This window comes from Amblyomma mixtum, chromosome 3 (genome assembly GCF_055824585.1).
Source record: "Amblyomma mixtum isolate Tamu chromosome 3, ASM5582458v1, whole genome shotgun sequence".
Lineage (NCBI taxonomy): Eukaryota > Metazoa > Arthropoda > Arachnida > Ixodida > Ixodidae > Amblyomma > Amblyomma mixtum.
In genome coordinates, this window is record NC_143014.1 from 328,064,662 (window position 1) to 328,088,583 (window position 23,922).

General features: G+C 50.6%; 1 protein-coding gene and 1 pseudogene across 1 annotated transcript; both read left to right on the forward strand.

The window, feature by feature from the left end:
• The first annotated feature begins 2,609 nt into the window (after positions 1-2,609).
• On the forward strand, positions 2,610-3,238 carry LOC149355887 (uncharacterized). The gene has a single exon (XM_089577711.1). The coding sequence runs from the start codon at positions 2,675-2,677 to the stop codon at positions 3,224-3,226; it is 552 nt and encodes a 183-aa protein (XP_089433837.1). The 5' UTR covers positions 2,610-2,674; the 3' UTR covers positions 3,227-3,238.
• Positions 3,239-4,740: 1,502 nt separating this feature from the next.
• LOC149355888 (uncharacterized) lies at positions 4,741-21,961 on the forward strand (annotated as a pseudogene).
• The last annotated feature ends 1,961 nt before the right edge of the window (positions 21,962-23,922 follow it).

The window sequence follows — 23,922 nt, forward strand, 5'->3', positions numbered from 1 at the left end:
TGCGATAAGCTGGCAGAAATGTTTTGGTTTTTGGCATGGAAAGTGGCAGGCCACGCCAGAAGTATTCTGTCGAATGAAGTGGGTAGACACGCCAGTAAAGTACCTCGGCGTGTCGCTAACCAACTACAGAGAAAGCAAAGAATATTGGGCCCATGAAACCGAACGAGTCAAAGCTCAGACAAGCAAATGGGGCGGTCACAACTTTTCCATGTTTGCAAGAGCTACGGTGTGCAACATGTTTTTAATAGCGAGGATTTTTTACGTTCTGCAAGCGTTAACTTTGCCAAGGACTTCAGTGCAAAGGTTGCACAGAGTGTTTGCAACATTTATTTGGGCGTCAACATGGGAACGTACCAGCCGATGCAATCTGTTCCACAAGGTGCGGAACGGGGGGCTAGGGTTATCAAATTTATTTCTGAGACAGATAGTCACTATATTCTTTTTCTTGCGTCAAGATAATCATTTTCTGCGAACTGTTATACAAGTGCGATTGTCAGAATCACTGCCTGATTATGTTGTGTCATCCATGTCTGCAGGGCGGAGTGGGTTAAGTGCTTTTTTGCAAGAAGTTGTTGCAGCAGTCCGTATTCTTCGGTCAAAATTTTCCTATGAATATCTAACCATTGTAACAAGGAAAAAGATGTACAAGGACCTGCTTGATGTGTTTCTGCCAGTGCCTGTTTATCGCAGTGCATATCTTCTGGGTCCCGAAAGGGATGTGCTAAAAAGAGTCAAAAGAATGCCGGTGAAGCCTTCAGTGCGGTCTTTCTTTTTTCAATTGCATACTGGAACCCTCCCAGTGAAGCCATGGTTGCAAAGCAAAGGCCTTTTTGTACCTTGGTCAGTAGAGTGTCTTATTTGCAAGAAAGTGGAAACTATAGAACATATCTTTCTCGACTGTCATGACGCTGTTTTTCTTTTGGATGTGTTGAAGCGCACACTGAAAAAAGATTTCCCCCTGACTCCTTTTGGAATACGCTTCCTACCATGTGCAGAGCCAGGTGAAGTGCCTTGCGACCTGCTAATGTTGCTCTGCATGCACAGCCTATGGCGTACGCGAATGGATGTCAGGCATGAACATGCTGTTGTGAATCCGGCTCATCAGTATTTCATTGAGAGCATCATGTATACTCAGGAAGTTTTCGGACAGCAAGCTCCTCAGCCTGAGTGGCTGCCTGTCCTCGACCAACTAAAATCATTTAACCCATTTTATCATCGTGCACTAGCTAGAAACTGACCTGTGCTTTTATTGTCATGTCATTGTATTTTTGTTATGTCTGCCCGGCCAAGTCGGTAATAAAGAAAAAAAACGTCGCCGTAGCTCAGCGGTAGAGCACCGGGCGCGTAATTCGGAGGTCGTCGGTTCGGATCCCACCGGCGGCATGTGGTTGTTTTTTCTTCTTATTTTCTTTTTTCTTCTGCTTTTCTAATCAATTAGTTTTAAGCAATAACATATTCTACAATATTCTAAATTGATCAACACCACAAAAGAAATAAATAAATTAAAAACGCCCTGTGCCCCTTGGTTTCTGTGGCTGTTGGCTTCTGTCATATATATATATATATATATATATATATATATATATATATATATATCCGAATTGAAGAGACGTTGTTTTCCGGGGCATGTAGCTCTATGAAGAGGGCACTGGCGAAATGCACTTTATTACCAACTTTTCGGCCGGTGTCCGGCCTCCGTCAAAGGGAAAATTTTGCTTTAAGGTTTTTAAGCCAGCAACTATCACGAACTTATCAAGTCTACGAACAAAGCACGGAACGCACCTGGCTGCGTGGATACAATGAAAAATGACAATGAAAGACACAGAAAAAAAAACGAAAATTCAAAACTTTCCACACACATGTCGTAAGGAAAATTGTTAGCGGGGCAGAAAAGACCGTACACCAGGACTTTCGCTTAAACCAGCAGAAACAGTACCAAATTTCTAAATGAGATATGACTCCCGGGTTTCTCTATCATGATGTGTCCTAAAACGTGATCGTAAAGTGGTAACTCTTGTTGTGTCGAATGAGTTACCGGGAATTCTGACGTGTTTAGATAGCGGAAGGCTGGGGAGAGAGGTGCAGTTAGCCTTGTGGGTGTTGAAGCGTAAACGGAAGGAATTTTAGGCTTGCCCTATGTACTGCTTGTTCCACACAGAGCACTCCAACATATACAGGGTGTCCACGCTAACTTTAGCCAAGGGTTAAAAAATACAATATTTGAGGTAGGCCAGGGAAACCACTTACTTACATCTACCAACCGGCTTGCGCATCATAGACAATTTTTTGTTTTGCAGTTAATTAATTAGCAATTACAATATTTTTTTAAATGTGTCAGGGCAGCCTTATGGGGCCGCTCCTATTCAACATATATATTAATGACATATGCAACATCAGTAATTTAGTTAAATACATTATATATGCTGACGACACCAGTCTATTTTTGTCCTAACCTGACATCAAAGAACTAACTAGCACCGCAAATACAGTTTTGTCATCATTATCTAAGTGGTCATCTTTGAACTCATTAAAAATAAACAAACTAAAAACCAAAGCTTTATTGTTCCATCCGAAGGGGCAGCATATAGGCAGTGTTCCACCACTCTATTTCGACAACGCCCCCATTGAGTACGTGGAAACCTTCACATTACTCGGAGTGGTATTTACTGCTACTATGTCGTGGGACGCTCATGTAAGCAAAGTGTGCCTATCCCTTTCCAGATATATTGGGATAATTTCGCGGAATAAACATATTTTACCCGCCAAAACTAAGCTGAATCTGTACTATGCGTTCTTTTATTCTTATGTATCGTATTGCTTCCTTGTATGGGGGCAAACCACAGCATCTAACATCCAGAAGCTTCTAGTACTGCAAAAAAGAACACTTCGCGTAATTACTAATGTACCATATGATGCTCCGACACGTCCTATCTACCAGCAATACAGAATGATACCCGTAACAAGAATGTTCGATTACAGGTTTGCATCCTTCTATAAAAAAATAATAGCCGAAGACGACACATTTTTTTCTAGCATTGTGACACTTACACCACATCGGACACCGTATATGACACGACAGCGTATCATCTATTCATTACCACGATGCAGAACAAACTATGGCTTTTCCACACTAAAATACATTCTTCCCAAATACTTGAACACGCCATTTTACGACACGTTGCTCAGCATGTCTGTCTCGGCTATTCGAAATGTGTTTGCAAGCTAGGTCCCACAGTATGCGTACCCATGTATTGAATTCTATTGCACTGAACCGTAAATGTTGTGTAAAACCTTTATTCTGTTGTGCGGAAGTAGTACTTGTCCATGCAAAGTAAAAACAGTTTCCTTTCATGCATGTATTTAAAAAAAAAAGAGTTTCTTTTTATGCACGTATTTAAAAATAATGTGTTTCCTTTTTATATTTACATGCCTTGTCTTTCCGTGTACCTTGCGTTGTTACCAGTGTATGAAGTAACCATCATAGTCGCTAGCAAACTGCCTCTTTGTAGGGGTGGCGAGGCTTGTCAAGCGGTCGTAATGACTGCTTTTTTCTTGCCGCCCTCAGTTTTTGTAAAAAAAAGCTGAAATAAAGTGATTGATTGATTGAACATTGACATTAGATAGAAAATGTGAATAGCAAAGTTGGAGAGCACCGTCAGAAACCCCCATTCCATTTATTTGCGGTAAAGAAAACTTCACGTGTATCTTTTTTCCGGGCTCCAAAGAAAGCCCGTGAAATGCAAAAAAAAACGTGACCGGCGCATTCGCCCCCCACGATTGTGCTGCTGTCAACCGTGGCTTGAGTGAACGAAATCAGCTGCTGGCAAGGCGCGACGACCTCCATGCGCCGGTTGGCCGATATGTCAACGGTGGTTGCGGTGCCCGCTCGAGCCAGTCTGCAAGCGTGACGGCGCAAGTTGCAGCGAACGCGCTGGGCATTGTGAGCTATGACATAGCCAAAGGTGGCAAACACAAATTCGACGAGTTTCATTCGCCATTGAGAGGCAAAAGAAGATAAGTAAAATATGCCTATCTTCTTTTGCCTCTCATCATGTTAATAATACCCCTGTCAAGCGGGCAAGTTAAGTGCACTTACGGAGAGTGTACTTCGCTGTAAGTACACTTTGCCGCATCTCAACGACGCAAGTGGAGTGTCACTCGCGGAAGAATGCACTCCGCTGAGAGTGCGTTCGCGGACCACACTTTGCTGGCCGAGTGCGTAGCCTCGCCGCCAGCAGTTTCAATGGTAGAAAATATAACGCATAAAAAAAGTACACGGAAGTTCATTTTACTTCTTTACCACCTTTGAAGAAATTAATTTGGTTTTAGTGATAGGCGAAACAGCACAATAAAGAGACGAAAATAATTTATCGTGTACGCAACTATCTGCGCGATGCGGCACTGCGGCGTCGCCATTTTCATTTCGGTCGTGTTTATATTTTGATGCGAGCACGTCCTGCCCACGCCGATCGAGTTTGGATCGTGTGGCGGTCTGTGCGGTGGTGTCGCGACAGGTGATCTCCACGAACTCTCTGTTTTTCCGCCGAGCTCAAGAACGCCATGGCGTGCAGTGGGGATTCTCGTGCCACGGCTGTTTCAAATACGGCAGCGGATAATAATGAAAGCTACCGAAGCAAGGAAAGAACAACGTGGACGGACGACGAGACAAGAGCATTGATCAACATATGGAAGGATATGTTGCCGGATTTGCGTGCCGCCAAAAGAAATTTAAAAATTTATATGACGATAACAGAGCGCCTCCGTGCAGTAGGTGTCCGGAAAAGCACCAAATAAGTAAAGAAAAAAATCCAAAATATGATCAACAAATACAGGTAAAAGCCTGTTTATATTCTTCTCTAGTACCTGCAGCCTCATTGTGCATGGTTTACCTGTGGCAGTTAAATTATTTCATTTATTCGCCGTCTCTTCCTTGCTGGAATTTCTGTTTGCCCCAAAGCTACATTTGGGCGACTAGAGAAGGCATTGTGGACAGCTCCGGTTAAATTTAGACGACCCGGGGCTCTCTACCGTGCAGCGACGTTGCACAGCGCTGTCTCACATTTGAAGCTCGCCGTGTAAATGCAGCCGGAGTTGGCAGGATTTGAATCTGCGGCTCAGCAGCCGAAACCCAAAGCCGCCGCGGCTGGTAAGAAATTCCTGTCGCAGCAGTTACGCTACAGAATTAAGTTTGCGACTGCTTTGTTTTGCTTTAACGAACAAAAAAAGTATTCTCGAGGTTGTGCATTGCTGGAACCATTGCAGCAACCTGCGGAGTCATTTTTTTTTTTCCATTTGAGGCTCCTCACCAGGACGGGCACCAAAACTGGATCCGGGGGCATACCGAGGAAATTCTATCGGGATCTTCACCGCTTCCTTGGCTCCCTTCTTGCGAATGACGCGAGCCTAATGCAAGAAAGTGGCTTTAGTGCCATTGATGATGCCACTCCAGAAGAGGTATTCACCATAGAAGTACTTGTATTTGGGCGTGTTGGTTCATAACTTTTCAGGTGGACACAAGGGCGCAATAAAAGACACGGACATAGAAGTAGACAGGGACGAGCGCTTACTATCAACAGGCTTTATTCGCCGTAGACCGTTAATATACCTTCGCTTTACCCAAGCGCCACTGTGCGAATCACAAGCACGTGGGTACCAGAGAACGCCAAAAGAAATCCAAAGGCAGGCGATTACAGAAATCTATCAAGAAAACCATTTCAGATCGGCGAAGTATCACAAATGAAACACTGATGCAGTTATCTCCTTTTTTTCTAATGTAATAGGCTTCCACCAGTTCCCGTTCAATCTGATCGCAGCTTCTCAACAATACTTTACAGTCCGATAAGCGGGGAAAACAGGCGACCTTATTCTTCTTAGTGCATTTTTGGCAATGGTCCGGGAGATGGGAGCCAGTCTTCTTTAAAGAGTTCTTGTGCTCCAGAAGGCGCTGGTTGAGGCAACGTCCAGTTTGCCCAACGTAAACCTTCCCGCAAGTGAGCGGGAACTCATATACAACTTCTTTTTTGCAGGTTACATGGGGCTTACGGTGTTATACGCCACACTCTTGCAGTTTTTCTTTTCTACTTAGGCGTGCACACAGACCGGACAGCTTTCGCGGAGCAGAAAAAACTACTTCTACTCCGTACTTCTTGGCCACCTTCTTGATGCTGTGGGAAGTTCTGTGTACCTATGGTACCACCTCCGGCCTTGAACACTTCGTTGGGTCTTTCGCATTGCTCCGCTTGCTGCCCTTCAATTTTTTGACCAAGGACTGCGTCACAGCAAGAATGAGGGAATCAGGGCAGCCTACCTTTTTCAGCCTTGAGACCTGTGTCAAGAAGCCAGCGAGCACAGCGTGGTGACAGGACTTCGTTAGTGCAGACGAAATACATTGTAAAGCGATAGCCCTTTTGACCGTCTTAGAATGATTGGAATGAAATGGTAGCAAATCTTTCTTTGCGCGCGGACAATACCGGAACTGGTGGAAGCCTATTACATTAGAAAAAAAGGAGATAACTGCATCAGTGATTCCTCTGCGATACTTCGCCGATTTGAAATGGTTTTCTTAGATATATTTCTGTAATCGCCTGCCTTTGGATTTCTTTTGGTGTTCTCTGGTACCCACGTGCTTGTGATTCCCACAGTGGCGCTTGGGTAAAGCGAAGGTATATTAACGGTCTATGTCGAATAAAGCCTGTTGATAGTAAGTGTTATGTCCGCAGTTGGCTTGATGAAACAAGGCGTTTGCGAACACAAGAACTATTTATTATCACTCGACTCAAGCGGTGCGCACCGGCGGCCGCTCATCGGCGCGATCCGAAGTCATCTCACGTGTCCAGACACGGCTGGCTGGTGCAGACAGGAGAGGGCTGGGGGGAAAGGAGGAAGGGAACGTCGAGAGGTTCGTCGGCCCTTCCTTCACACGCGCAAACCGAACACAACACCGCGGCGGGAATCGCGCACTGGCTGAGCGGTTCGTTTGTCCCCCGTCTACGCGTCTACGCGCAAGACACAACACTTCCTCCCCCCTTAGAAAGGGGCCTGGTAGCGGTCAGAAGGCCGACGTGCACGTGTGGAAGCGCGCTGTAGTACGGCCGTGTCATCAGAAGAGGCGCTTGCCGTTTCTGTATTTGGCGTACACCTTGCGTGTTGGAGCGGTGCGTCTTCCGCCACGATATCCCAAGCCACGGTACCAGGGGCCGAAGGGCTGCTTGTTTGGATCGGTGTCGTTTGCGGCGGTGCCTTCAGAAGACGAAGCTGGTCGAGGTATCGGCGGGCAATTTCCCCCTCCGTGTGTACGAGCCAGGATCTCTTCCCAATGCGTCTGTCTATTACAGCTGGGGCCCACGCCTGCTGTCCGTGGAATTTTCGAGCAAGAACGCGTTGGCCCTTTCGCATTCTCTTGACGCGGGGAAGATCATCTTCCTTCTGTCCGGTTTCAAGTGCTGGCTCCGGAAGGACGGCGCTCAGGTGGGTTCGCAGCTCGCGTGCGAACATGAGCTGCGCTGGGGTGCGGCCGGTTGTGTTTTGCACCGTGCTGTGCTGTTTGAAGAGAAAGCGGGCGATGCGTAGGTGCATTGACCCAGCTTGTTCCTTCAGTAGGGCTCGCTTGAGCTCTGCCACGTATCGTTCAACCTGGCCGTTTGTGGCCGGATGGTAGGGAGCCGATGTGACTGCTGCGACACCGTTTTGTTTGAAAAACTGCCTGATCTCCGCTGACACGAAGGCGCTACCGTTATCAGAGACGATTTTTCTTGGCAATCCAAACGTGGCAAACAATGTTATCAATGCCTCAATGACCGCAGCTGACGTTACTTTGGTCATCTGTTTTACCTCGACCCATTTAGTGTAGGCGTCGACAATAACAAGAAACGTGCTTCCCTCGACCGGTCCTGCAAAATCGATATGAATAGTGTGCCAGGGCTCACTTGCCTTCTCCCACTGTGGGGCCGGGGCGTTTGGTGGCGCCTTTTGGTTGTTTTTGGCATATCTTGCAATTCTGAGCACTTGCTTCGATGTCGCTGTCAATTCCAGGCCACCACATAAAACTTCGGGCGCACTTCTTCATAGCAACAATGCCTCGATGGCCTGCATGAAGCAGTGACATAGCTTGCGCGCGTAATGCTGGTGGGATAACAACTCGTGACCCACAGGTGATGCAACCGCGGTGCGTACTTAACTCAGTAGCTCTCTTGCGATAGGCGTTAAAGCATTCTCCCTTTAGTCGGCTCACGTTGCCTTCTTGAATGGCGTTGAAAAGCTCCAATAGGGATGGGTCCTCTTGCGTCGACGTAGCAACTGTATCTGCTGTTAGCGGCGGCTCTGGCAGGGCCTCGAGCATCAACACGTCTCCCGGGTTAGGTGGTTCTTCATGGGTCGTGCTCAGTGGCAGGCGGCTCAGTGCGTCTGCATTCTGGTGCTTCTTCCCCGGTCGATGTACCAGGTCGTATTCATATGCTGACATTTTGATGCACCAGCGTGTCATGCGTGGTGACAACATCTGCGGTATTAACTTCTGGGGCCCCAAAATGCCTAGCAGTGGCCTGTGATCTGTTATGAACGTTACCTTTCGCCCAGCGATGTACTGGCGAAAGTGTTCGGCCGCGTAGACCACAGCAAGCCCCTCGCGATCGAGCTGAGAGCAGTTGCGCTCTGCTGAAGATAGAGTGCGTGATGCAAAAGCAATTGGTGCCTCTCTTCCTTGACTGTCAGCTTGTGAAAGAACAGCACCTACGCCGTAGGGTGATGCGTCGCAGGCTATGATCAAGGGCTTGCTCTCATCGTAATGTTTGAGGGCTGAGCATTGCGAAAGAAGCTGTTTCAGGGCCACGAATGACTCCTGATGGCTTGGCGACCAGGTCCATGGGACCTCTTTTTGCAATAGTTTGTACAGGTCATTGGCCACAGTTGCACGCTGTTCTAGGAACCGGTCATAGAATGTAAGAAGTCCAAGAAAGGATTGGAGTTCCTGCTTGTTAGTTGGTGCTCGTGCCTCAGTTATTGCTCGCACCTTGTCATCTGTTGGATGGATGCCTTCAGCGTCAATTACGTGACCAAGGAATTTCACCTAGGGTACGGCAAAACAGCATTTTTCCTTGCTTATACGCAAGTTTGCGTTGGCTAGTCTTTCGAACACTTGTTCCAAACGTGCAGCATGCTCCTCGTCTGATGCTCCTGTGACGATTACATCATCGAGATGAACGCATGTTCCAGAAATTCCACGAAGTATTGTCTCCATATACCTCTGGAAAATTGCAGGGGCTGCCGCTATGCCAAACGGCAGCCGTTTGACTTTTTAGAGGCCCTTCAGCGTATTGATGGTAAGCAACTGAGATGTTGATTCGCTCACCTTCAGTTGCTGGTACTCTTGCGTAAGGTCCACAGTGGTGAAAATTTTTCCTCCGCGAAGTGTGCTGAAGACCTCCTCTGGCGTTGGCAGCGGGTAGGAGAAAGGCTTGGTAAACCTGTTCACTGTGCTCCGGTAGTCTCCGCATAGTCGTAGGGTGCCATTATTCTTCCGAACTGCGACGAGTGGTGTTGCCCATTCGGAGTGTTGCGTTGGCTCAATGACGCCTTGTTCTTGCAGTTTATCAAGTTTCGCTTCTACTGCAGATCTTAAGGCAAAAGCTACTGGCCTTGCTTTGAAGAATTTAGGGCTGGCCTCATTGAGCAACTCCACGTCGACAGGAGGTCCGTCGTGTCCTGGGATGTCATCGGAGAAGACTGTCTTGTACTTCTCTTGAAGGCATTCCACCACTGACTTCGTTCCAGTCTGGTGAACGCCGCCGATGGTGATCCCAAGTGCGTCAAACCAGTTCCTTCCCAGAAGGCTGGATCCACTGCATTTAACAATCAAGAGCGGCAGCTTGCATTTCTTCCCGTTGTACACAACGTCGACGTCGGCACTACCCAGTAGCGGCAGGCTCTGACCTGACCACGTCCTGAGGTGCGTGTCGTCGTCTCTTAGTCTGGGTGCGTGCTCCGGCCACATTGTTCGAAAGGTGTCCTCGCTGATAAGGGTGCGTGCAGCTCCAGAGTCGACTTCGAACTGGATCAGCTTATTGTGGATGGTCAAGCAGGCCATTATTTTCTGACGCGTGCCGATGTTGGCAACGGTATTTAGGTCGTACAGCGCTGACGGAGGTGATTGAAAGCCTTGCTTCTCAACTTGTGCCGCGACTTCAGAAGCGGCTACGTTATGGTTGCGTGACTGGGCTGATTTACCCTGCTTCTTTTTCGTTATACAAGCTTTCGCGATGTGCCCACGCTTGTGGCAAAAGTTGCATGTAGTTGCTTGAAAGCGGCATGTCTGCGGATTGTGCTGCTCGTCACAGCGCCAACAGCGCTGGACCTTGTGGGATATACAGATATCCCTCGCCGCCCCGCGCCGAGTCACGCGACGAAGCGCCCGCCGCCGGGCGTGGGGAGAAGGGGGCACGCTGCCATTCTCCTCTCTCCCAGCTCGGACGTGACGTCACGCCTACGCTTTGGCGTCTTAGGGACGCGGTGAACGACACCTCTTGATTGCAACCGGTTGCTCAAGGGTGAGGCAATGTCGTAAGGGTTTAAGGAGAGCTCGCGCGGGAACAAAGGCTCTCAAGCTGTGTCTCTCGCCGCGGTGCTACTGCCGCGGTGCTACTGCCGCTCTGCCCCGCCGACCCCGTCCTGCCCGCGCCTCCTCAGACTATCCACCGCCGGTCGACGACGACCTGGTAAGCTGCTGAACCATCTATTATAGGATAGAACATTCTTCCGCAGTGTGCTTTGCCTTGCGCTAGGTAAATAAACGGTTTCCTAGCGTACTCTGTTCGTTGCCTACTTCGTCCGAACCCGCCGTGGCTGTGACTTTGCGCCACGGGTTGGGGACACGAGAACGCCCGCGCATAGTTGGCACGGAAGCGCGCCTTCCCGGCCGGCTGCACGCGAGTGACCCCATAACCTTGGGAAGTTTTTTCGAACTTATGGGGGTTATTCTTGTAGTAACGCTCAAAGGTCTAGAAGCAGTTGTCGCTCTCTAGCACCAGCGTGCCAGCCCTAGCAGTCAGAGCTGTGACCCCCAACCCGCGGTGCGGTGAGTCGCAACCACGGCGGGTTCGGGCCAGAGGGGACAAACACGAGTATGCTACTCGGAGGAGCGTTTATTGCTCCCGAGCAATACAGTGCAGCAGCAACAATACAACCGCCGTAACGAGAGAGAGGGTTCCGCTCGCGTACGGGGGTGAATAACACAAAGTGCAGAACGCACGCAAAAATGTGGGGGAAGAAGGTTCCGCTCACCTCGCGTGGCTCCTTGCTCACGGCCCGCGGCGGTCAAGTCACACACGGTGGCCGGGCGATAAGGGCAGCGGTCTCCGTGGCAGATCTCTGATCCATGCGTGTGCACGGCTCCCGCCAGAAGACAAGCGAGCCTCGGGAGGAACGCGTCTCCTCCCGGGCTGTGGAGAGGAGGTCTCTCCGTTCTAAGAGGGGAAAGAGGGAAAGTCTCCGCGGCGGCGTCGCGGCGGGGAGCGAAAGGAAGCGGGGGTGGCGTGAGTGCCCTCCCTCTCAAAACCTCCCGAACGGCGCGCGCATAGCAACACGTGATAATTACGCGCGGCCGTTACAATGGGGCAGGGGATTCATGTGTATCCCCACAAACTTGCCTTCATGTTGTGGCTCTGGTTGTTCGAATGGCTTGTCTGGTGCACTGGTTCGATAGATCGCCGCATTTGTCGCTGCTGCCCCACACTTTCCGTTCGCAAGACGATGTCATAGGCTTTTGTAAACGTTAGGTCCTTCTCCGCGAACAGGCGCTGTTGCAAGGTATCGTCACGCAGTACACACACAAATCGATCACGCAGCATGATGTCCAGGGGGAGCATCGTGGGGTTAGCTAGCGACAGGGATGACGTTGCTCCGGCTGACTGTTCGGTGGCTGCTGTGCTCGCAAGTAGCGTTCCAAAGTTGCAGTCGGCAGCCAGTTTCTTTAGTGCCGCAACGTAGGCACTTGCTGTTTGTCCAAACCTCGGTAGCAATGGCACCCCCCAGGGATCCGTTCTCTCCCCATTTCTTTTCAATGTCGCCTTGCTCACGCTACCTTCTAAATTAGACGCTATCCCCCGGCTATCCCATACCTTATGCGCAGACGACATTACCCTCTGGGTTTCAACAGGCAACGATGCTGAGGTCGAATCTGCACTTCAACAAGCGGTCGATGTCATTGAGCGCCATGTAGCCGCAGCCGACCTGTCGTGCTCCCCTCAGAAGTCCGAGCTGCTGCTCATCCGAGGTCAACCCGGCCTCCACGGCCATCCTCCCATCTCCATTACTGCTAGTGGTCAGCACATATGCGAAGTATTCACCATTAGGGTATTGGGGCTCCTCATCCAGAGCAATCGGAAAAACACCGACACTCTAGCTAAACTTACAATCTCTGTATCGCAGACCATTCGTCTGATTCGTCGCATTGCTAATAAACATAGAGGCATGCAAGAGGCTGACCTCCGACGTCTTGTTCAGGCGTTTGTTATCAGTCGCCTCACATATACCCTCCCTTACCTCCACCTTAGCTGCCAGGAACAGGACCGCGTTGACTGCCTTATTCGACAGGCATACAAGGCGGCTCTTCATCTCCCCCACCGGACCCCCACGAAAAAACTGCTGGCATTAGGGGTCTACAACACTGTGACGGAGCTCTCGGAAGCTCATCTCACTTCTCAGTACGAGCGTCTCACTCACACCTCCACGGGACGTCACATACTCGACAAGCTTGGAAAACGCTTCGAAACAACCGCACCCGACAGGGTCCAGCTTCCACACCATATCCACAGTAACCTTATCGTTACCCCTCTTCCTAAAAATATGCACCCAGAGTATCATGTCGCTCGCCGCAAGCACAGGGCTAAGTCTCTGCACAAAAAATATTTAACAGATCGGACAGCAGTCTATGTCGACGCCGCCGAATACCCCGACCGCGAAGCTTTTTCGCTCGCGGTTGTAAACTACTGTGGACGGCCGCTAGTTGCGGGCTCCATTCCCGTCAGATCGCCTGAAGAAGCCGAGGAGGCGGCCATAGCCTTGGCGATGGTCTCCACCTCTGCAGAAACCATCTTCAGCGACTCTAAATCTGCGATTCGTAATTTCGCCAAAGGCCGGGTCTCCCCTGTCACCCTCTCTCTCCTCCACTCAACCAAACTTCAACTCCGCCCGATCCAATTGATCTGGGTCCCTGCGCACTCATCGCATCCAGGGAACGAGGCGGCCCACAATTATGCCCGAGGATTCGTCGACCGGGATGTGGTGTCGCCCGTCCTGCGGACGGCGAGAGATCGTATGGTTACATTTCATGACATAACCATGCACTACCGCTTAGGTAGACTTCTATATCCCCCCGCACATAGTTCTCTCACCAAACCCCAAGAAGTTGCGTGGAGGCAACTCCAAACGAACACCTTCCCCAACCCCGCGATATATGCCCGCATATACCCTCGGGTCTACTCCCCTTCCTGTCAACTGTGTGGCCAACATGCCACTCTGTCCCACATACTCTGGGCTTGCCCTCGGGACTACCCCCCTCGAGGCTTGCAGCTCTCGAATCCAGACCAGTGGGAGGCCGCATTGCTCAGTTCCGACTCGGACACACAGATCCGGGTTGAGGCAAGAGCCCTAGATGTCGCCGAACGCCACGGGCTCATGGCCACTTGATGGGGCTGTAACCCCACACCGTCAGATACATTTGTCGACAAAAATAAAGTTTATCCTCCTCCTCCTCCCTCCAACTGGTCACGTCGTTGGAAGCGAGCCCGGCTGTAGACTTCGGATGGCCGCGGGTCGAAGTGTTTCTGCAGTGCAGCTACGATGTCGTCGTAGGCCACGGCAGCTGGAGTGCTTGGCTGGACGAGAGCGCAAACGGTGTCGTACGTCTCCTCCCCGCACAGCGTAAGTAGGTTGTCCGTCTTCTGGGCATTCTCCGTGATGTTGTTTGCCTCAAAGTAGCATTGAAGGCGTCCAAACCACGATGTCCATGAGGAACCGTTGAACTCCGGAATCCGTCCAGGAAGCGTGAGCGTAGCCATGATTAGACAGTTTTAGCTGAGCGTTTTCACGGCCAGCGGAGAGGAGCGGACGAGCGCAGACGCCACTGCGCATGCGCACGTCGCTGGGCCGGCCAGCGTTTTTACGGAGCGAAGCTTACGCCCGCTGGGAAGCCCTCTCCAGCGGAGCGATAGGCAGCGCGCGAGCGTGCGTAAGAGCGCGCGGGCGTGTATGGGTATTCAACATGGCAGCCTCTTTTGTACATCTAAAACGCAACACTTGCCAAATAATTAACTAAAACACAGAATCTACCTTTACTAAACAGTTTCAGCGCATTATTAGCTGCCTTAATTGATATTCTTTTCACTCTAACTCGAATTGGGACCAATAGGTGGAGCAGCAGAGCAATTCGACTCTAGTCCGCTCGAGAGGACGAGCGATCCGCCCGGCTAAAACTGTTTTCTCGCGCGCGTCTCCGCTGGTGTATCCGCTCGCCCGCTCCGCCCCGCTGGCCGTAAAAACGCTCAGCTAAAACTACCTATTGTTGTACGGCGTAGCTTAACGCTGGGCTCGGATCTGCTTCCTCGTCGCCACTGTTATGTCCGCAGTTGGCGTGATGAAACAAGGCGTTTGCGAACACAACAACTATTTATTATCACTCGACTCAAGCGGTGCGCGCTGGCGGCCGCTCATCGGCGCGATCCGAAGTCATCTCACGTGTCCAGACACGGCTGGCTGGTGCAGACAGGAGAGAGCTGGGTGGAAAGGAGGAAGGGAACGTCGAGAGGTTCGTCGGCCCTTCCTTCACACGCGCAACCCGAACACAACACCGCGGCGGGAATCGCGCACTGGCTGAGCGGTTCGTTTGTCCCCCGTCTACGCGTCTACGCGCAAGACACAACAGTAAGCGCTCGTCCCTGTCTACTTCTATGTCTGCGTCTTTTATTGCGCCCCTGTGTCCTCCTGAAAAGTATTCACCATAACAGCATTCAGTAGTAACTGATGCAGGTGACGGACAATCGAGTTGATATTGTCACGTTGTAGTGACGGCAGTCCAGTGGTCAGGAAGACTCCAACAAGACTTGGAAACGAAGCTCTTTATTTGGGCTGACTTGCGCCCGCAAAAGATCTGAATCACTCGACGGCGGCGTAAGCAACAAACGTGCTCGTCAGTCGTCGAACTACAAATGCCCGTTGCTCGCGGCATCGTTCAATTTAAAGCCGACAAGGAAACTTCGAGATAACAGGTCGAGATCGTCTAGAGTAATCTGGAAACACGTAGATGCAGCTCTTCATGCCTGTGATCAATCGAGATTAGTCCGGTCGCTTCTCGCGTCACGAACAAAAATGATAACACCCCTTTCCTGCGGCCTTGAGCGTACGAACGTACACTACAATGATGCGTGGCATTACCCCCCTCCCAAAGAAGCATCGTCGCGATGCTTTAAAATGAAAATAAACACGGAGAATGCAAACTTCGAGTCCTTTAGCGTTCGCAATATTTCTTCAGGCGTACGACATGTACGACTTCCGGGCGTGTGCGGCGACGCTGAGATGCTGTCGTGCCGTCGGGGATGACTTCATAGTCGAGGTCACCGATGCGACGGAGAACCCCGTACGGGCCAAAGTAGCGTCGCAGCAACTTTTCACTCAATCCACGGCGGCGAACTGGCGTCCATATCCAAACACGATCACCTGGCTTGTAATGCGTGTCTCGTCGGAGCAGATTGTAGCGTCGGGCGTCGGTGTGCTGCTGGTCTTGAATGCGAAGCCGCGCAAGTTTTCGGGCTTCCTCGGCGCGATGAACGTAGGCGGCGACGTCGAGGTTGTCTTCGTCGGACACGTGCTGGAGCATTGCGTCGAGTGTTGTCGTGGGCTTCCTGCCGTATAGCATCTGGAATGGGGTAAACCTAGTTGTCTCCTGGACGGCAGTATTATAGGCGAAGATCACGTATGGCAGAATGGAGTCCCACGTCTTGCGTTCGGCGTCGATGTACATGGAGAGCATGTCTGCGATGCTTTTGTTCAGACGCTCTGTGAGTCCGTTGGTTTGCGTATGATAGGCAGTTATCCTCCGATGGCTTTTCTGGCTGTAGTTTAAAATGGCTTGCGTTAGCTCCGCTGTAAAAGTCGTTCCCCTGTCTGTGATGAGCACTTCGGGGGCGCCGTGTCGCAGGAGAATTCGTTCGACGAAAAATTTTGCGGCTTCTGTTGTGGTACCATTAGGCAATGCTTTTGCTTTGGCTAAGAGGGCCATGTAGTCGGTGGCCACGATGATCTACTTGTTACCTGATGAAGTCGGGAAGGGGCCGAGGAGGTCCATCCCTATTTGCTGAAAGGGCTAATTGGCGGTGGTATGGGGTTCAGGAGTCCGGCTGGTCTAGTCGGAGGCGTTTTGCGTCGCTGACACTGACGGCACGTTTTCACGTAGTGAGAAACGTCGGTAGCTAGCCCACTCCTGGATGTGGTGCAACGTGCGAGAAATCCCGAGATGCCCTGCAGTCGGCTCATCATGACATGCCTGCATAATCTCTTGCCTGAGATTTTCGGGCACAACAAGAAGATGCACTGTCCTGTTGGGCGCGAAGTTCTTCTTCAGGAGGACATTATTGTGAAGGACGAAGGACTAAAGTTGGCGCTTGAACCCTCGGGGAGGCGATGCGGTCTTGCCTTTCAAATAATCAACTAGGCTTTGCAACTCAGGATCCGAGCGCTGCTGCTGCGCGAAACTGCTGGCGCTTACCGGTCCTAAGAAAGCGTCGTCGTCTTCCTCTTCCGGTGCTGCGTCTACGGGGGCTCTCGATAGGCAGTCTGCATCTGAATGCTTGCGGCCAGATTTGTAGACTACAGTTATGTGGAATTCTTGAAGACGCAGGCTCCAACGGGCAAGGCGGCCGGAGGGATCTTTCAAATTGGCCAGCCAGCACAGAGCATGGTGATCGCTCACAAGCTTGAATGGTCGTCTGTATAGGTAGGGGAGAAATTTGCACGTGCCCCAAATTATGGCGAGACATTCTTTCTCTCTCGTCGAACAGTTGGCTTCGGCTCTCGACAGTGAACGGCTAGCGTACGCGACAACTTTCTCCTGTCTGCCATTTTTCTGAACGAGGACCGCTCCTAAGCCCACACTTCTTGCATCGGTATGAACTTCGGTTTCGGTGTTTTCATCAAAGTGCCCGAGCATAGTAGGGGACTGTAAGCGGCGCTTCAGCTCGTTGAGAGCTTCCTCTTGCGGCCTTTCCCATTTAAAAGGCACGTCAGCCTTGGTAAGTTGGGTCAAAGGTTCAGCGATGCGCGAAAAGTTCTTTATGAATCGCCGGTAATAAGCGCATAATCCAAGGAATCTGCGTATAGCTTTCTTGTCATTAGGCTGTGGAAACTCTGCGATTGCAGCCGTCTTCTGGGGGTCTGGGCGAACTCCATCCTTGCTTACGACGTGACCAAGGAACAGCAGCTCCTCGTAGGCGAAGTGGCACTTCTCTGGTTTCAGTGACAGGCCTGAAGACTTGATCGTTTCCAGCACTATCCGAAGCCTTCTGAGGTGGTCTTCAAAGCTTGAGGAGAAGACAACAACGTCATCTAAGTAGACTACGCAAATCTGCCACTTCAAGCCTGCGAGCACCGTATCCATTACTCGCTGGGACGTCGCTGGGGCAGAGCAAAGGCCGAATGGCATCACCTTGAACACGAAGAGTCCGTCTGGCGTGATGAACGCAGTCTTCTCGCGATCTCCTTCGTCGACTTCAATTTGCCAGCATCCGCTCTTCAGGTCCATCGATGAGAAGTACTTAGCGTTGCATAGCCGATCCAATGTGTGGTCGATGCGGGGGAGGGGGCAGATATCCTTCTTCGTAATGCTGTTCAGGCGGCGGTAATCGACGCAAAAGCGAAGGGTGCCGTCTTTCTTTTTCACTGGGACGACTGGTGCTGCCCAAGGGCTCCTCGATGGCTGGATGACGTCGTCACAAAGCATTTCCTCAAATTGCTTGCGGATAGCTTGGCGTTCTAGCTGCGATACGCGGTAGGGGCTCTGTCGCAGTGGTCGGGCGTGTTCATCTGCGACAATGCGGTGCTTGGAAAGACCGGTTCATCGCACATTCGATGCTGATGAGAAGCAGTCGCTGTACCTTTGAAGACGACTGCGTATTTGGTCTTGTCTGCTCCGGGTTAATGCTGGGTTGATATCAAACGTGGGTTGATGGCCTTGGTCAGATGGTTCTACGGGTTGTTTGGGTAGGGAGAATATGTCTCGGATGTCTGCCAGCTCGTCGAGAAAAGCAATCGTTGTACCTTCGTTTAGATGCCGGTATTCTTCGGTGAAGTTCGTTAGCAGCACGTGGGCTTGGCCATTCCTGATTTGGGCGACTCCCCTTGCGACGCCCAGTCCTCGATCCAGGAGTAACTTGGTGGTCCCCTCGACGACGCCTTCGGCAGTTTCGATGTCTCCAGTACCTATGCAGGCGGCTACACTTGATCCGGGCGGCACGCTCAATGCTTCTTCGAGGACGTTTAAGAGAGAGAGAGAGAGAGACTCTTTAATGAAATACAGAGCATTTACGTGATTAGTCGCTGTCGTCGCTGCAGATATGGCTTTGTCCGTGGAAAGCTTGACTGACTTAGATCGAAGGTCGATGATCACCCGATGTTAATTCAGGAAGTCCATCCCCAAAATCAAATCTCGCGAACATTTCTGTAGGACCAGGAAGGTTACAAGGGTAGACGTGCAGGCTAGTTGGTGAACCATGACTCTTTAAGACAGGGACACAGATAGAAAAGACACACACAGCGCTGACTTACAACTAAATTTATTCATGGAAAATACACGTATATATACATAAGGCAAGATGCGCGAAGGCGGAAAACTGGTAAAATGCGCCAAAAAAAATTGAATAAAACCTATTGACGTGTCGCGCGCTTTTCCAAGCACGCCCGTTCTTTCTCAGATAGCGCAAGAGAAGGGGTGCTGACGCAAAGGTCACCCAGAGCTGATATCCTTTGGGCCTCAATTATTTCCCTCGTGGTTCGGTCCTCGCTTGTTTTGAAAGTTCGGCACCTATGAAACATGGGTTTACACACTTCCTGATTTAGGTTCGCCCATTTACTGTAACTCTCGCGGTGCAGCGACCTGACGGCGTAATAAAGTTACCACCGGCGGTGCGGATCAGCGGGCCATTCCAAGTTGTTGTCACTTTCCTGAGTCGGACAGCGAGTGGCCCACTCATGACGGAGTAGTCAGCTCCTGTGTCGACCAAGGCAGTAACCGCGTGGCCGTCGACCGTTACTTCAGGATTACTTGTTCGCGTTTTCGTATTACGCGTTGTCTTCAGTGTGCGATCTCGGCTTCGTCGAGTAGTGAGGATGCGTTGGGCGTACTCCGACGTTACTTCTCTGGGCGGTGGTATAAGGTTCAAGTCTGGCCGCGTCGTCGTCGTCGTCGTTGGTGTTGTCGTCGTAGTTGAGGCATGGTCTTGCGTTTTCGTCGATGGAGGATATTTGTCCATGCGCTCAGAAGCAACCTCACCTCCAGAGGCTGCTTTATTTTGTTTAACCTTCGGGGGCTGGGGGAGCGTCCACGCACTGCGTAGCCTCGGCTAGGAGAAACATAGTGCTGTGAAGATGGGGACGGAGAATGCGATAGGCGGCTCGGCGATGAGTATTCTTCCTGACGCAAAACCTCCTCGATTTCGGCTGCTCGCTGGCCGGGTCGGGGTCGTGGGGCGTCGTACGAAAACCCTCGGATGCCCATTCTCCTATATGGGCAGTACCGGAGAATGTGACCGGCTTCGCCGCAGTGGAAGCATATGTAGTGGGCGGCGCTGGTCGGGTGTTCACCACTCGTCGCATTTCCTCGGCCGTGTGCTACTCTCGTAGGACGGGCGGGTTGGGGCGAGAGCGCGGCGGTCCAGCGCAGCTGGTTGAGGGCGATAGGGGCTTGGGTCCCGTCGTCGAGGTGCAGGATGGCGCACTGCTGCGGCGGAAGTCATGGCTGGGGGCTCCATAGGCCGCGTGGTGATCGGCGTCACACCCAGGGCCTGTTGAATCTCGTCCCGGATGACGTCACTGAGCGATGTAAGCTGCGGCTGCGTTCCGGTTGGCAGTAATCGTCGGAGCTCTTCTCGCACAACTTGCCGTATAACCTCCCGCAGGTTATCGTTGTTAGCGGTGTTCAGGCGGCTTGCCGACAAAAAGCGTTGCTGGCGGTCATACTGGCGGGCTCGGGCATCAAGAGTTTTTTCCATCGTGGATGCCTCTTCTAAGAATTCCGCGACGGTTTTCGGTGGGTTGCGGACGAGGCCGGCAAAGAATTGCTCTTTAACTCCTCGCATAAGCAACTTCACCTTCTCTTCTTCCTTCATGTTCGTGTCGGCACGCCGGAAGAGACGCTTCATCTCCTCAATATCCACTGCAACGGTCTCGTTTGGGTGTTGTATGCGAGACTGTAGCAGATGCTGGGCTCTCTCCTTTTGCAAGACGTTTGTGAAGGTCTTCAGAAGCTGCTCCTTGAAGGTTTCCCAGTTCGTGAGACTAGCTTCCTCATTTTCAAACCAGATTCTTCCTGGTCCGTCCAAGGCGAAGAAGACGTACACTAATTTCGTGGCATCGTCCCATTGGTTAAAAATAGCCACACGGTTGAACTGTTCCAGCCATTCTTCGGGGTCGGCGCCAGGCGAAGCGTCGAAGGTTGGTGGCACCCGGGGTTGCTGAAGAATGATTGGAGTCATCGTCTGGGGCAAGCTCATGGTAGACGTTGCTGCTGGCTTTCGCTTCCGGGTAGGGTCTGACAGAATCCCGAACTCAGGTGCGTCCCCTTGCAGGCGTCGGCTTGCGCTGTGGACTGGACTCAGGTCCTGCGGTAGATGATTCATAGGGCTGGCGTCACGACTTGTAGGGAGTGTCCGGAACACGAAAGGCTACCCAGACCTCCACCAGATGTCACGTTGTAGTGACGGCAGTCCAGTGGTCACGAAGACACCAACAAGACTTGGAAACGAAGCTCTTTATTTGGGCTAACTTGCGCCCACAAAAGAACTCAATCACTCGGGGGCGGCGTAAGCAACAAACGTGCTCGTCAGTCGTCAAACTACGAATACCCGTCGCTCGCGGCTTCGTTCAATTAAAAGCCGGGAAGGAAACTTCGAGATAACAGGTCGAGGTCATCTAGAGTAATCTGGAAACACTTAGATGCAGCTCTTCATGGTTGTGATCAATCGAGATTATTCCGGTCGCTTCTCGCGTCACGAACAAAAATGATAACACCCCTTTCCTGCGGCCTTGAGCGTACGAATGGACACTCCAATGATACGTGGCAATATAGTACAACACACTGGCTTTCAAATTCACATTCAGTGCGAGAGGAATTTTGTTGACTAAAAATTCAGGCTTTGGCAAATTGTTTCATCTTACACATTCAAAAACTGCATAAAAATAGATAAAAAAAGAACATCAAGTATAAAGGCAAGTACTGAATAAATTTATTGCCAGTAAAGTAACAGAAGCCATCGCTCTGCGAGCACATATATTGTTCAGAGATGTTGGTTTATCCGTACACTTTTTTTGCAGACAGCAATGGGTTTTTATTCTTTCTTCAGCTCTTCGATTGCATGGTGCACAGTGGCACAAGCTCAGGTCTGTCCCAGGAACTGCAGACAGGTGTCCTGCTTGCCGAAAAGAGTTTCATTTATCAAGAGGGGGAAACTGCCCCGTTAGAGCCTGCGGCTGTAGCACCCGCAGCACCACGAGATACACCAGCCGCAGGAAAGAAAAGGCTGGCTGCGCTCGCTAAACTGATGGCGCAGCTATTGGAAGAGCAGCGGCAACTGCGCTCATCACTAGAGCGCCATCGGGCTGAAACTGTAGCAGTCCAGAAGGAGCGGCTAGAAATACTGAAGCGAAATGAGCTCGTGAAGATAGGCTGCTAGATATCTTGGAAAAGATGCACAAAGACAAATAAATTATGCGTGACAGGGTGTGTGTCCTTGCAGTTCTTTGTCTGCTTCGTTACCCCATCCTCTGCTGCTCTACAGCTTGCTTTTCAGATAAATACATAAGTATGCTTTTGTTGCCGCTGTCATACATTTCTTTTCTTTGCCTGCCTTGGGTAGCGCTTTATTTCTGAAGACATGCCACGGCAACACAACAAAACTGCCACATTAGTCGAAGAACACATCACGAGCTAGTTGGTTTTCCACCACAACGAAAACAGCGCAAACTTCACGAACGACGCAGAAAGGGGAGACGAGACGGAGGCGCTGACTAACAACTGAAATTTTATTGCTCTGACGCATTGGTAAATATACTCAAGGCATCAAAAACAACAAAAAGGATGAGACATGAATCACAGACAATCGCAGCTGGATAAGGAATTTCGTTTCCTTTCGACAGCTCAGCAGTCATGACCTTCTGCTCGTTTCCTGCTGCGATTGTGTATGATTCATGACTTATCCTTCTTGTTTTTGATGCCTTGAGCATATTTACCGATCGGTCAGAGCAATGAAATCTCAGTTGTTCGTCAGCGCCAGTGCCTCGTCGCCCCTTTCTGCGTCATTTGTGAAGTTTGCACTGTTTTCGTTGTCGCATTAGTCGAACAACAAAAGCCAGCATCCGCCTTAAAACACTAGAATGACCTAGTCAAAAACACCTCCTTCCCTTTAGTCTGGCTCGTATTGCGATCATTCATGGCACGTGTTGATGCTGTGCCTTGTTCCAAAAATAAGTTGCTAGGGCGTCCCTCACCGCTTGCCCTCCCCCAGTGCACTCTTCGGTGTTGCGTGATGGCTGGGCATGCAAGTCCAATGCACGTGCTTCACTTTCCCACTGGGGCTCTACGCTGTCTTTCATTGCCTCAGAGATATTGTGAAGGACACAAGCAGCTCGAACAGCCAGTTTTGCCTTCTTCAGCCGGCACTCCATCCTCTTCATCACAAAGCGGAAGCGTGCCTTTGGCCTCCCAAAACCATTATCGACAATCCTCCTGGTCTTTGAAAGATTGTAGTTGAAAACTGCTTCCCGGCTTAGCATTTGGAAACGGCTTTTGGACATTTGGTGACATGGGAAATGCCTGATCACATAGAAGAATTGGTGGAACATTGGTGCCCTCTATCAGTGCCGTGGGAGTGCTGAAGGTCCTATTCTCGATTAGAGTATGGAGCTTAGAGCGGCCATAAACACTGGCATCATGGTATCTTCCGGGACATCCGATGTTTATATACCGAAAATGGTATTTATGGTCCACTACTGCCAGGAGTATAATGCTGTACCTGTGTGGGAGAGCAAATATGGGTTCATCAGCATTTGTTGCCAAGATAACGCATGCAAACAGTCATCAGCACAGTTGCTGGTTTAGGTTTATTGGTTTATTGGGGTTTAACGTCCCAAAGCAACTTACGCTATGAGGGACGCCGTAGTGAAGGGCTCTGGAAATTTCGACCACCTGGGGTTCTTTAACGTGCACTGACATTGCACAGTACACGGTCCTCTAGAATTTCTCCTTCATCGCAGTTCAACCGCCGTGGCCTGGATCGAACCCGCTTCTTTTGGGCCAGCAGCCGAGCGCCATAACCACTGAGCCACCACGGCGGCCTTGCAATTTTTAAGCAGGCACTCAGTAGTCGGGCGCATATGCATACAAATTGCCGTGGGAATTGCAATGCATTGATTATACAGTAGCCGAGCTAGGATTTAACTTTTTCTGTACTGATGCACACTGTTTCAGCATAGTGTACAAGTGTGCTGACTATAACTTACTGCACAAAGAAATGCACACACAGATCAAGGCATACTGGATTTGACTGGGAATGATGAACTAGGGAACAATGCAGCAATGACACCATGCAGAGAATCCCAAAAGGAAATTCTGGTATTATGAGGCGAACAGGTTTAAAAAAAGAATACTATTGGGAAGGCTGCTGGTAG

Bases quoted from the DNA above. Each gene is read 5' to 3' on its own strand.
- LOC149355887 (XM_089577711.1), top strand. From the start codon at position 2,675: ATGTCGTGGGACGCTCATGTAAGCAAAGTGTGCCTATCCCTTTCCAGA.